This window comes from Hippoglossus hippoglossus, chromosome 13, assembly GCF_009819705.1.
Source record: "Hippoglossus hippoglossus isolate fHipHip1 chromosome 13, fHipHip1.pri, whole genome shotgun sequence".
In the NCBI taxonomy this organism is placed as follows: domain Eukaryota; kingdom Metazoa; phylum Chordata; class Actinopteri; order Pleuronectiformes; family Pleuronectidae; genus Hippoglossus; species Hippoglossus hippoglossus.
The window spans coordinates 13,661,512-13,675,222 of NC_047163.1; the positions used below are offsets into that span (position 1 = coordinate 13,661,512).

Sequence of the window (13,711 nt, forward strand, 5' to 3'; positions counted from 1 at the left end):
ATGATGTATTACTCATTTTTCTTTAAATTAAATTCAACAAAAAAATGATCTGTAAATGGTTAAAAATGTTTACACTTTGTTGTGGCAATGGGGGATTTAGACAATGGAGGGACACACACAGCTGCCAGCACATGAGCAGGGGTATAAAGGGAAACAAATAATGTGTTATTTATCTTTTTAATCTTTCTCTCATTGCTGGAAAAACAAGTAGAAAAAAAGGACAAGCAGAGAGTGCAAATAAAGCAGAGAAACATGCCGACTGCTCTTCCCTTGAGCCACTTCGAACGCTTCTAATTGAAGTATTGACGGATTTAAATGAGGCAGAAATGCACTCAAGACTTCCAGCAACGCAGAACACACACACGCATGCACGCACGCACGCACGCACGCACGCACACACACACACACACACACACACACACACACACACACACACACACACACACACACACACACACACACACACACCATGCAAGCAGAATGTACACAATGCACTGTGCACAGATTCACAAGTGTAGACAGACAGGTGACTGCAAACGCAAATAATATACAGACAGTAAAATGATAACGAACATATTGTGTGTTTAAAAATAAGGAGATATGTGTAATTATACACAAACACTGAGCAATGAGCTTGACGGTGTTGGCGAACACGAGCACAGTTATAGTCTCCCTTTTTCAAACCACTCATGCGGGTAAGTACACTTTTCCAGAAAGCATCTTGAGTGCACGACTACAGTTTGGGGTTTAAAGGGCATGAAATGTTGTATCTGTTGATGAGTGACAAGCAGCTGAGCCTGCACGTAATGACTGAGCAGCCAATGGCAGCAGGGAAACGACAGACAGCACAGAGTATTATCACAGACCCAACGAACTGTTTCCAGTAATGTGAACGACTTACTAATTATTGTAGCTGTGAACACTAACCCGTCAATAATCTCTGAATTAATGACTTAGATGGAAGAGTAAAGATCTGTGTATTACTGCTGAAAACATTACTAGACTAGAATCTGAAAACTGCATACCTCCACCAAGGCCCAACAGTCCACTTAAATTCTGCCAAGCTGCACTAAATCTTACACACTTATAAATATCAGTCCCATAAACGATTTTTTTTATCAAGACCATGAATAATTCCCTGGGAAATATGCTGAAAATGTATAAACATGCTCTATCTCGCAATGTTGGGAAATTGTAGATCCATGATCTGGATCCGCACCAAAATTGAATGGGTTTGTCCTTGACCCATAGCACATCCTTCAACCAAGTGTTGTGATAATCCACCTAGAATTTTTTTTGTAATGCAGCTAAATAACAGTATAAACATACGCTAATGAAAACAAAACCTTAGCAGAGGTAATAACAGTATTGTAAAATAGTGTATGTTGACTGCATGAGGGAACAAAAACACATATATTTCTTGATTTTATAACTTAGCTGGTGCTCTTTTGCAAGACATTAACACGTTTGACCTGTATTGCAGAAATATTGCAGGAATTAAACCGAATCCTTCATTTTTCACTAAACTGCCAGGGCTGGATTTGTAGGCTGTGATCTATTCTTTCAAATGTGTATCTGTTTATTTCCTGAAAGGATTCACAGGGGTTAGAAGAGGAGGCTCTGTGCTGGTTTGCCAGGATTATTCAATAGTTATAAACCAAACAAGAAGAAGAAGAGAAAATGTTATTTTAAATGTATTTTGGCGATTTTTATCTGCAGTAGGAACAGATAATACATGGAGTTTGCACAATTACGTCGAGCAATAAACTATAGTTATCGATTGAACAGACATGAATACTCTGACTTTGATTAGTATGTACCATCATGTTCAACTTGTGCTGAGAAAAAAATATTTGTATGAAAACTAAGTCATAATTCATGAAATTACTAGAAAGAAATGTAAATTCATCTTAAGGGGAAGAACACGTCTTGGACATAAATATTAAAAGCTGTAAATAATGTTACAGTTCATCTTAATGAAACTACGAGTTATGTGAAGTGAACTTACATTATTCACAACTGAAGCTGTCGAAATTCCCTTTGATAGAGTTGAGGAGAACATGAAACTGAAGCCTGAAGCAACGGCAGGGTGCCTACGCTGGGTCATCTCTCTCTCTCGCTCTCTCTCTCTCTCTCTCACACACACACACACAAACACACACACACAAACCACAAACACAAACACACACACACACACACACACACACACACACACACACACACACACACACACACACACACACACACACACACTCCTCAACTTTGGTAGATAATATGAGCTGGCAATTAAGACCAATGAATCCGAAACTATGCATATATATATATATATATATATATATATATATACTACTGTGCCCCTTAAATACCACGGAGACCACATAGACACACTGTGTAGGGAGGAGATTGGGGGCTGTATTATCGCTCCGTGCTGATTGGATTACTGCTCTATATCATCTCACCTAACTTGTTTATGGTCGACCATCTCTTTGACTCTGAAAGACTCATATTGATATAATGGAGTCCAGTAGATACAGCACAGGCATATCATGGACAAATGCAGCCCCAATTTATTACCCACATTTTTCACTGTATGACACAAGATACTGTATATGTGGAGTTCGATGTGCTACTAGAGTCGTCTGTGGCGGCAGCCGCAGTGTTTGTTCTCTGCTTGGTAGAAAATGGAGGCAAAAAAAAGGTTAGTACAGCCATAGGTCAACTCGCTGCATAGCAACTGTGCTACAGTCAGTAAACTGACCTATGAAAATAGAGAGAGCGTGATGGTCTCTGTGCGTGCTGCTGTAGCACTGACAGCCTCACACAGAGGCAGCTCTCAGCCTTGTACACTGCAGGTCTTAATTACAGTGACAAATGAATATCCATGACAAGCCAGCTGATATTAATGCTAAAAAAGACAAAAGGATTTATGTAGAAGAAGACTTAAAGATATTTTTCGTGCAGCCCTTCCACAGAGACATCAGGGTTAGATGAGGAACTTTAAGGATCCAATCAGATTCAGATTCTACATTGAAATTCATGTGTGCCATGTAACTCTATTTATGTTCTGATGTATGCAACAATGACACATTGTCTCTGGTCCTGCCCTAAGTTACAAAAATACTGGGGAGCAGTCTTGTATGAAATGCAAAATATGTTGAGTATTAAGCTTGAACTGGACACAGTGTCACTCCTTCTTGTCTTCCTAGTAAACCCATTATGACTGTACATCACAGAAAACGGTTCAATGTCCTTACATTATTTTATTTTACTTTATAACTTGAATCATTATTTGTATTATTTCTTCTTGATTACTTGTGCTGAGCTGTTCTCTGATGATTACTAAACCTTAGATTGCTGTCATTATTTTCCTCTTCTATTGTAAAATAACTCTATAAACAGTTACACACAACATGTTTTCATACTTGTGTTTTACTATCAGACTTTGGGGCTGGTGAGGAGAAGAAGAGAGAGACAGAGAGAGGGCTGCCCATCGTCAGGCCTCCTTGTGCTCCAGTTTGATAACAGCAGCGAAGGGAAAATAAGCCCCACTTGTGTCTGAGCACCATGAAAATGAGGAGCCACTCTTAGGTCTATAGGGAAGCTACATGCTAATGCAGACTGAAAACAGGCCTGTGGTCGGGGACACTGAACGCAGCAGTGGGAAGAGCAAACATGCGCCAGGAACAGCTGTCTGCATACAGATGTGTTCATTAAGAAAAATGCTCAATAACTCCTGGTCCTTTAGTGATACTGTGAGCACGGACATTAGCCTCCACTGTTTCAACAGATGTACCGAGGGATTGTTTCCTTTCATCTAATGATCTTTTGATTAAAATCTGTTTTCAAATTTACCTCATGTTGAGTCGGATCGTGACCCTCTTAATGCTTTGCTTAGCTTCTTTGGCCAGTGAGGGCTTGCTTCGGATTGGATTATAACCAGGATCTGTTAAACTCTGACTTTGTTTGTTCCTCATTTGCACAGCTTGTCTATTGATACAGCCGATCTGCATCACTCCCTCTTTTTCATTTTCTTTAACAAATATATGTTAATCTACTTTAAGAGAAGCTCTCTGTAACTCCCAGCAGATAAGAATCCTATTTTTAACATCTACTTGTTGTTGCACCAACACACACATTAAAATACACATTGATTGCGGCCCATCAGCTGTCTCTTACTTTTGACGGTGAGGTACATGGACTTGCTGACATCAGCTCCCACGTCGTTGCTGACCTTACACAGGTAGAAGCCGTTGTCGTCCTCCAGCACGTGTTTGATCAGCAGCGAACCGTTGCTCAGCAGCTGGATACGAGAGCCACTGTTTAGGAGGATGGGCTGAAACTGGGGGACACCTGCACCTGTTGTAAGAGAGAGACATGGTGTAGAAACATTTTAAATTGTGAACAATGAATACATATTTACTGTATATATACTATCCAACATTTTATACAGTCCATAAAGTAGAAAGAAATGTAGAAATATAAATGTATTTCTACATTTAGTCTGTGTAAAATTCAATAGAGAAAAATATGTATGATGCTCAAACATCACAGTGCAGTAAACTGACCTGCAGTGTGTCAATGTGTGTGTGTGTGTGTGTGTGTGTGTGTGTGTGTGTGTGTGTGTGTGTGTGTGTGTGTGTGCCTGCATTCATTGGGGTGTGCGTCTGTGTTTACAGATTTGGTGACAAAGCCTGTCAGATTTAGGGAGGATTGTAAACATGTTTCTTAACACCAAGCCTAAATCCTTAAAACACCAAACAGCTGCTGAGCTGGGCGAAGCGGCCCCAGCTTCTGGTAATGGTGATGAAGTCAGAATGGACACGCTCATGGCAGAAGATTGGTGCAGAGGAACGACACGCAGAAGGAGGGCAGGGATCCAGGGCTCGGCTCTGCCAGTGAGATTCGAAGATGTTCACTGCAGCTAGACTCTTTTTTCCTCTGTATCACCTCTCTGGGTTTATTCTTTGAATTTTTGATAGTTGAATGAATAGATCCGAAAAAAACACATACAAAGATGGCCTCAAGTCACATTTTGATCTCTAAAGCTGATTTAAAACATGCACTGAACTCCAGATAATCTCTTAAAATTATCTGGAGGGGCTGTATATGACTGAGTGAATGTCCGGGTCAGTCACTGCGGAGTTTCACCGGCTATCCCCTTAGTTTCAACAGAGCTAATGTGATAAAACAGCAGGAGATCTCAGCAAGCAAGTGGGTTTGTTGAAGATGTTTCCAACGTGACAGTTGCAAAACTGAAAAAAACCAAAAAGAATCCAAATATCTTAGGGTGAAAGAGAGGTACCACAACCGTAGAAGGCGCATACGAAGATTCGGAAGCATTCGGTGATGTGGGCATACGCTGTTTCGATGTGCTGTTAACAAAAACACATGATCTCAGTACTAGAATTAACACGTTATGTCCTGGCTCCTGAAAGGTAAACTCCCGAGAAAGTCAGAGTGCCAAAACAGAGTTAATGCCTGAAAGTCGAGGGCAGATTCATCCTGAAGGCATAGATTTTAGAACAAGAACAGTGATGCTGATTCTTAATCGTCAAAAATCTCATACGACTGACATTTGAAATCCATTACTGAAGCGTCATAGCAATAATTGAACTTGGCATCCATGAGATATTCTGTCTGTGTGTACTTAATATCTTTATAAATAATAGAAAATTATATAATCACTCCTAGTTAAACGATACAATATCTCAATCTGCAATGGCTGCTTAAGTCTGCGGGAAATGTAACAGACACTGAATTCTAATGCTGAGGTCTTCAGTCGTCTCCTCTTATCATAATGAAAACACTGTATTCCACCTCGCTCATGTAGTATTAAACACATGTGTGAACTGAGCCAGACGTTGCATTAGCTCGTGTTAAAGTTAGCGTGTAGAGATTAGGCCATTTAGTGAGCTGTGGGTTTTTGCTTTTTAATTAAAATGCAGTCAAGTGGCCGTGGCCAGCAAAGGGTCAAGTGGTGACTTTGTTCCTGCTCCCCTGGCTCTGAGAGAGAGAGAGATGGAGAGGAAGGGGGATGTGTCCTCCTTGAATTATGGATTTTGCATATCCAAATAGTGCTAGTCATTATGCTAATAGCAGTTGACCTTTACTTACTGTTCCATATCTCCCAGCGACACTCATCTGGCTCTTAGCTACTTCAATTGCAGTAAAAGCATGCCAGACAGTCATTCTCCGAACAAACTGCACTCTGGTTTACAGCAAATTAAGCGATAGCTTCCCAATCCACCCACCTGGGATACATTGGATATCTGGCTGATATTCCAGAAACAGGAAACATGTAACAAAGTAAAGGTGAATGGGTAAAAAGGAACTAGGACTTCCTAACCAAAATTTTACCCAAGCTTAACCAGGATGTCAGGAATGATGCTGTGCCTCATTAGGACCGGGATTTGGTCCTCATTAAGTTCTAGTGGTCCTGAGAAGGTCAGTGTTTATGAGAATGAGTGTACATTCATACACAAAATCACATAAGTGCATACACACACACTGCTCTGCCTGATTTCGTCATACTGATCTGGATTTGTCAGACAGTGCTAATCAAGCATAAGGCCTGCTTGTCTACGCACATGCATACACACATGCACAGACATAGACATGTGCGCGCGCATACACACACATATGCACTGCACACTGGTACACACAAATCCCATCAAAGAGCTAAAAAAAAGATCTGATTCTTTCAGTCCTTTGATCATGGCCAAGCACGTACACACACAAACACACCCTCACGCACCACTCCTCATTGGTTGTTGTCCTTCTGTCGGTGAAGCTTTCAGCGCTGGTTATATGGATGATGGAGCAAACACCTGGGGCCCCTCTTCATCTGCCCGGCTCAAGTGGCTGAACTCACCTGCTGCCTTCCTGCCTGTCTGTCTGCTCCGCTCTGTCTGCTCCATGTTTTTAGAGCAGATGGGTGTGTGTGTGTGTGTGTGTGTGTGTGTGTGTGTGTGTGTGTGTGTGTGTGTGTGTGTGTGTGTGTGTGTGTGTGTTGTACGTCTGTACAGTCACACAGGGTGTGTGTTCTGCTGTGGATGAGGCAAACTGAACCTAGTTACCTGCAAAAACAGTACTTACAGGTTAGGTTAGTACAGGTTAGCCGTTCAGCATAGGTTACCATGGGGATTTACCCCGATACGAAGTGAACGACCTCGTAGGACTGAAAACCCTGAAATAAACCTGAGGTAACCCTGATTACCGCAAATCCTGCTTTGTAGTACAGGCCTCAGATATATTGTGTTCAAAACAAGTCATCTGACCATGACCACCAAAATCTAATCAGATCATCCAAGTGATCCAAGTCCAAGTTAATATTTGTACTAAATTTGAGGAAATTCCCTTAAGGCATTCTTGCGATATCGCGTTCACAGGAATGGGACAGACGTACGTACGGACAGGTGGACAGACAACCGGAAAACATGACTCCTGCCACTGGCTGTCGCTGGTGCAGAGGCATAAAATACTGAACTACTAATGTTCACAGAAATGCGTGCTATGCTTAACGTACCTTTGGAGTGCTCCCATACGATGGTGGGTGGCGGGTAACCTTCAGCGGAGCAGTTGAGAGTCACAGTTTTCCCATAGATCCCATCTTGATCCTCAGGCTGAACCACAAACTGAGGAGGAACTGTATATAGACACAAACACAGAAAGAAGGAGCAGTTAATGGTCATACCTGAAATTGTGGTTGTCTATAATACAGATCCCCTATTGGCTCAACAACCAAACACTAAACCGTGACACAGAAGGAACTATTTATTGGAGTTAGTAGCTGAATGGAAAGGTTAAAATGACAATTTGTACACATATTACCAATTATAGAAGTCCACTACATTCGATAACTGGTCTGTCTCTGCTTACCTCTGACAATGAGCTGACTCTGGTGTTCCACTGCAGCAGCCTCGTTGCGGGCAACGCAAGTGTAGTTTCCGTTGTGGTCGGGCGTCAAGTTGGAGATTCGCAGTGAGCTGGTGAAGTCGATGTTGTCCACAGTCACACCTAGGCTGATGGGGATCGGCCGTCCATCTTTCTGCCAAGTGATGTCTAGTGGCCGGTCGCCTGACATGACCACGCAGGGGATGAAGACACGCTGTCCAATGGTAAAACGCTGGAACTCAAATGGCTGAATGTACGGTGGGACTGCAGGAGTTAAGGAGAGGAAAGTGACAAAAAGACTGAATGTGATTTCTGCCTTAAAAGACCATCTTAATTCCCAGGATTCCCTGGCCGGTACTGTGTACTTTTTTTTCAGCTTAATCCTACAATCTTCTGACTATCGTGCTTCAGAGAGGTCACTGAAGGAGTATAAAAGACCTGAATAGCAAAGCAGTCTGTAATAATTCCCCATCATTCTCAGACTGGAACATTTTGTCCTTTCAAAGAAAAGCTAAAAGCGCACAGACATGAGCCCAAACTAGAACTAACTTTTAAAGAGACCAAACAACTTCTTACAACAGATCTGGATCATTAGGTGGATCTGCACCAATTCATACTAACTCATACATCTCAAAACCATACATATGTCTGATTAGCTTTTACATCAAGATTTATACATTGTTTTGAGAAATATTGAGAGCTAGAATTACCATCCTGCAGTTGTATGACTCCACCAACCAGTCCCGTTTCAGACCGTCCAGGTGTTCCTGACATTCGCAATAATATGAGGTCACAATGACCTTTGAGCTTTGACCAGTGAAATCTAACCAGTTCATCTTTGACTGCAAATGACAACTAGTCAGAATTTGAAGAAAATATGAGATATGACATTCAAGAGGCCAAAACATGTTTTGTGAGGCCACTGTGACCTTGACCTTTGACCACCCAAAACTAATCAGTTAATCAATGAGTCTAAGTGAATAATTTTGCCAAATTTAAAAGGATTCTCTTGCGGTGTTCGTAAGATAACTCATTCAAGAGGCAAAAACATGTTTTGTATGGTTACAGTGACCTTGACCTTTGACCACTGAATTCTAATCAGTTCATCTGTGAATCCAACAGAACATTTGTATCAAATTTGAAGGGATTCCTTTGAGGTGTTCCTGAGATATCACGTTCACAAGGCAAACATGTGCTATGTATTGTCACAGCAACATTGACCTTTGGCCTCTAAAACCTAATCAGTTAATCTGTGAACTCAACTAAACATTTGTACCAAATTTTAAGAATTTTCCTCAAGGTGTTATAGAGCTATCGTGTTCACAACAATGGGACTGATCGAGGGACGGACAACTTGAAAACACAATGCCTCCGGTCACTGGCAAGTTCCAGCATGGAGGGATGAAAATGTTCAGGGAAGTGAGGGAAAAAAAGGGATTAAACAGATTTTCTGTATTTAGCCCTTTAACTACACCAAGATTGTGTCATAAAAAAAAAAACAACCAAAACAACACATAACCAAAGAAAATCTGTTGCGGTGGATGTGCCTTTGAGATGGCTCATTCGTTTTGGGGAATAATCATCTACAGTATTAAATCACTACCCTACACACAATCCTTGCAGACCTGCGAACCTGACTACTACATCAATCAACCATTTTATCCAATGATCCAAAATCCTGATTAGAGCAGTACCCAGAAAAAAAACAACTGCTCAAAGTCAATCTGGCTGCATAATATAATCACACGGTTCTACATTAGGATGTATTCAAATTGCCTGTGCTCCATTCTCAGGGAAATCTCCAGCCATCACACCAGTCATCTGTGTGTTTGAGTGTCCAGTGAGTTCAAATAACTGTGAAATAAGCAGCACTTTAGCAGCTTATTTAATTCACAACAAAGTGGAGATAATGGACTCCAGGGATCCCCAAAGACACTTCTGCATTTTAAGCATGAGCAGAGTAAATTAACAAATGCACTCGCTCACTATAGCACCACTGGGAAGTGTTGCTTTATATCATCACTCTCTTTTCGTTCCTACTCTCTCCCACCCTCTGCCTCCCTCGCTCCATGGGAAGTATAATGTAATGACAACAACTTAACATACTGTATGGAGGCAAGAAAATGGGGCATAATGGATAAGCCCAGTTTAGTGTTATCTATTACAGGTTGTAAGATCTCAGCGGTGATCATCACTCAGCTCTTTACTATCTCTGATACGGCCTTCATAAGCTGCACTAACTAACTGAGGAATATCAAGTAGATTAAGACTGGTGAGATCTATTTATATACCCTTCTGTCTTTCTGTGAGTGTGTGCATGTATTCATCTATCTAGTGATGGGCTTTTCCACTGAGACCATTTTGACATGCATATGTGGGCAGGGGGTAGAGAGAAGGAGCGCCTGGGACTCCAATTTAAGCTTTATATCAAATTTAAGCATATTATATCATAACATATGCGTATAATTGGCAAGAAACCATTTAACACATACCGGTTGTCAAAATTGTGACGGTTTAAAATAATAGTTCTATATTTTTGGAAATTAAATGATTTTCTCTCTTTCCAATAGATCAATACGACAATAGTGTGAAAAGAGTGTGATCTCAGCAAGAGAGCAAAAACACATCTTACAAAATATTCATTTTATCGAAACAACCACTTGAGTGGACAAATCTCAATGACAGCACAGTTTTATTTATCAAATACATCATGAAACTCATTAAATACTTGTTCATCAAACAAGTCACTTGGTGGGATTCATTGCTTTCTACTGTACGATGCAATAAAACACTGATTCTGTGTCAATCTCTCTCTTTCTTTTGCAGTAAATTACCAATAAAACATTGCTTGTATTTGCTATAGATGCAATGGAAATTAAACATAAATAACTTCTCAACGTTGAGAAGCTATGTAAGCGTAACTTTTGCCGCAAAAATCTGTGGGACTCACCTCGTACGCGGAGGTGGACACTCTGAGAGTCCATCTTGTTGGGTTGGACCATCACCTTGCAGTTATACTCGCCAGCGTCCACCTGCTGCACGTTGGTCAGCTTCAGTGTGCCATTATTCTCGAAGGCTCGCTGCCGGTGGTTGAAGGGGAGCAGTGCGGAATTTTTGTACCACTTTATGGAGTAGTAAGGGTAGCCAATCACACGGCAATGGATAAAGGCGTCCCGCCCGGCAACCGCTGTGATGTTTTTCATTGGACGAATGCTGGCGCGGCCTAAAAAGTGACAGAGAATGAGAAAAGAACCTATACGGACATATGGACATTTCAAAGATCGTGGTGTTGACATTGAATGACAAGGATGATTTGTGCAATGAAGTTTTGGGGGTTTTCTGTTAATTTTTAATAAATCGGCACAGATTAGACACTGAACCACTGATTTTACAGAAATATTTAAAATTTAAAAGGGTGAGGTCTGCTGCTAGTAAAACAGAAAATGTCTTTCCTCAGTTTCAAATATGATATCTTTCACCAAAATACTTAAATGTTAAACATAGCTGTTGTTGCTTTAGTTGTTTGTTTTAAGCTTTACTTTATGTATAAGGAGGTGAAATACCAAGCTGTATATTTGAAGAAAAACTGAAGTATTACTGATACTTAGAAGTCGGCTCTTGCTGGTCACCCATATAATATATTCCGTGTCCCATAAAATGGAAACACAGTACTCACTTTAACATCTGATTGTGAAGAACTGAATTGACTGCGGAGAAAATACACACAGACACACACACAGACACACAGCAACTCGTAGATAAATTTATTCACGCAAGTAGAAGAAATATATTTTTCTTCTGGCTATTTACAAACCAGACCATTTTGTAACCCTATATCGAGATCCGCTTGTGTGCAGTTAAGTGGGATAATTAATCTGGCCTAAAAATACAGGCATGTAAGAGAGGCAATTATAATTTGGAAAGAAAACGACGGAGCTGTGATGTTAAAAATTATACAAGGAGCAGAGGAAAAGTAAATAACCCATAAAAAGAACATTACTTTGAGGCCAAATCAATTAGCGGAGAAGAAACTAAAAGGACTTGTAAATTTGATCAAAGATTTCAAATAAAAAGAACCGAAATTACTCAGCAATAATGGCTAAATCGGAAAAAAAAGATTCATGCAATTTTCCGTTTTGGACCCAAACAACAACCAGAACTCATGCACCAGGAATGCCAGACAACAAGCTGGACGGCAACACACAGATAGACACACACAGAGACAGACGGGTATGTGTATTGTTGTTTTTGGAGGAGCTGATTTGACAAGCACCTCTTACGTTTATTCGAGCCTGGTGGTACACGCCCCCGGCCGAGTTGCTGCACGTGCACCGGTACACCCCTCCGTCCTGCACCTGGGTGTGGGTCACATTGAGCTGGCTGACCACGTGGCCCTCGTGGGTCTCGTAGTGGCCCAGGTGGTGGTGGCTGTCTTTGATGACGGGGTCTTCGTCCAGGGACCAGCTGCATCTGGGAGGCGGTGTGCCCTTCACGTTGCAGACCAGGAAGACGGGCTCGTTCGGGTTCACCACCTTCTCGCTGAAGGAGGACAGGATCTTGGGAGTGCCATCTGTGGTGGGGGACAAGGTGGGACACGGTGAGGGACAGGAACACAGTGGTGAAGGAAACCATGGTAAAACTTTGATCACATGTTAATGATAATTATCAGCCTGAGGAACACTGAGGAAGTCTCCGATTAGTTGGCAGCTCCAAGATTACTGTTTTTATTTTGTCACAGTTTCTGAACACCAGGATTTCTTTTTTTGAGAGATAATGTGTTATAAGCGATCATTTCTTGTCATAAACGTGCTTTCGTGAGATAATCAAGAAGTCTTAACCCAGCAAAAGTAAAGGAAAAATTCTGTGTCTTTTAAAGAATTCACCATTTTTTTAGCCTTTATATTTTGTTTTGTATCAGGACACTGTGCCAGAAGCTCTACACATTATGAACAGCAATCCAGGAGCTTTCCTCGCAAACACAGTCTGGTTGTCTTTTGATACGTCTGTGTCTGCCTGCTGCTGCTCTCTGATAATCTAGGTCTGTTCCACATGATTATAGATTATCAATATCTTCTTTTTACAGCTCCCTGGCCACAGGAGACAGTTGCCTGAGCAACGCTGCCAAGGTAAGCTATTGGATTCAAGAGTGTGTGAGAGTGCCTGTGTTTTTGCATGTGTTTGTGAAGTCCTGGACTATCATACTAATGGCAGCCTACAGCAGAGAGTCACAACAGAATGTCATTACCACATAAACCCAGTATTGATCTTCACGGCCTGAACCTGTGTCTGCTAACTCATTGATTATGCATAGGAAAGCTACCATGCTGTGGCTTTTGCTCAGCATCTGCTCCACCCCAAAAATGACATGCACACATTTTTACCTTCTAGGATGACTTGCACAAAGTCCTGGGCGGACATCTTGCCCTTCCTAGCGAAGCACTGGTAAGCTCCACCGTCACTCTTCGACATGCCCTCCATGATGAGGTTCTCCCTGTTGAGCCCCGAGAAACGAACGCTGTTGCCCGGGTAGATGATCTCTCCGTTGCGGTACCATGACAGCTCGTACTCATCTGAGCCGCTCACGCTACAGGACAGAGACACCTTGCTACCCACGCTGCCTTTCACCTTGCGAGGGCTGACCACGGCCTTCAGAGGCTCTGAGGACACAAAATAAGAGACACATTTTTATTTTCAAAGGTGATTCATTGATTTATTGCAGCAAGACTGAGAGGAACATACAGAGAAGGGAAGATAGAGAAGAAAGTGCAGGGTTGAATTTGGCAAGCATGGATAGATAAGGATTTCAAAAAGAACGATA

The 13,711-nt window shown here is 41.6% G+C and overlaps 1 protein-coding gene across 5 annotated transcripts in view; it reads right to left on the minus strand.

Moving 5' to 3' along the window:
- Positions 1–13,711, minus strand: part of dscamb (Down syndrome cell adhesion molecule b) — a 121,651-nt gene that overhangs the window by 30,742 nt on the left and 77,198 nt on the right. For 4 of the 5 annotated variants that reach the window (XM_034604174.1, XM_034604175.1, XM_034604173.1 and 1 more), the window contains exons 6-11: positions 13,275–13,550; positions 12,167–12,463; positions 10,844–11,116; positions 7,879–8,157; positions 7,526–7,645; positions 4,177–4,356 (exon numbers count right to left, since the gene is read on the minus strand). In XM_034604174.1, the coding sequence (XP_034460065.1) occupies positions 4,177–4,356; positions 7,526–7,645; positions 7,879–8,157; positions 10,844–11,116; positions 12,167–12,463; positions 13,275–13,550 (1,425 nt within the window). Of the gene's footprint in view, positions 1–4,176; positions 4,357–7,525; positions 7,646–7,878; positions 8,158–10,843; positions 11,117–12,166; positions 12,464–13,274; positions 13,551–13,711 lie in introns of those variants that run through there. The other variant, XM_034604177.1, reaches the window with a different exon arrangement.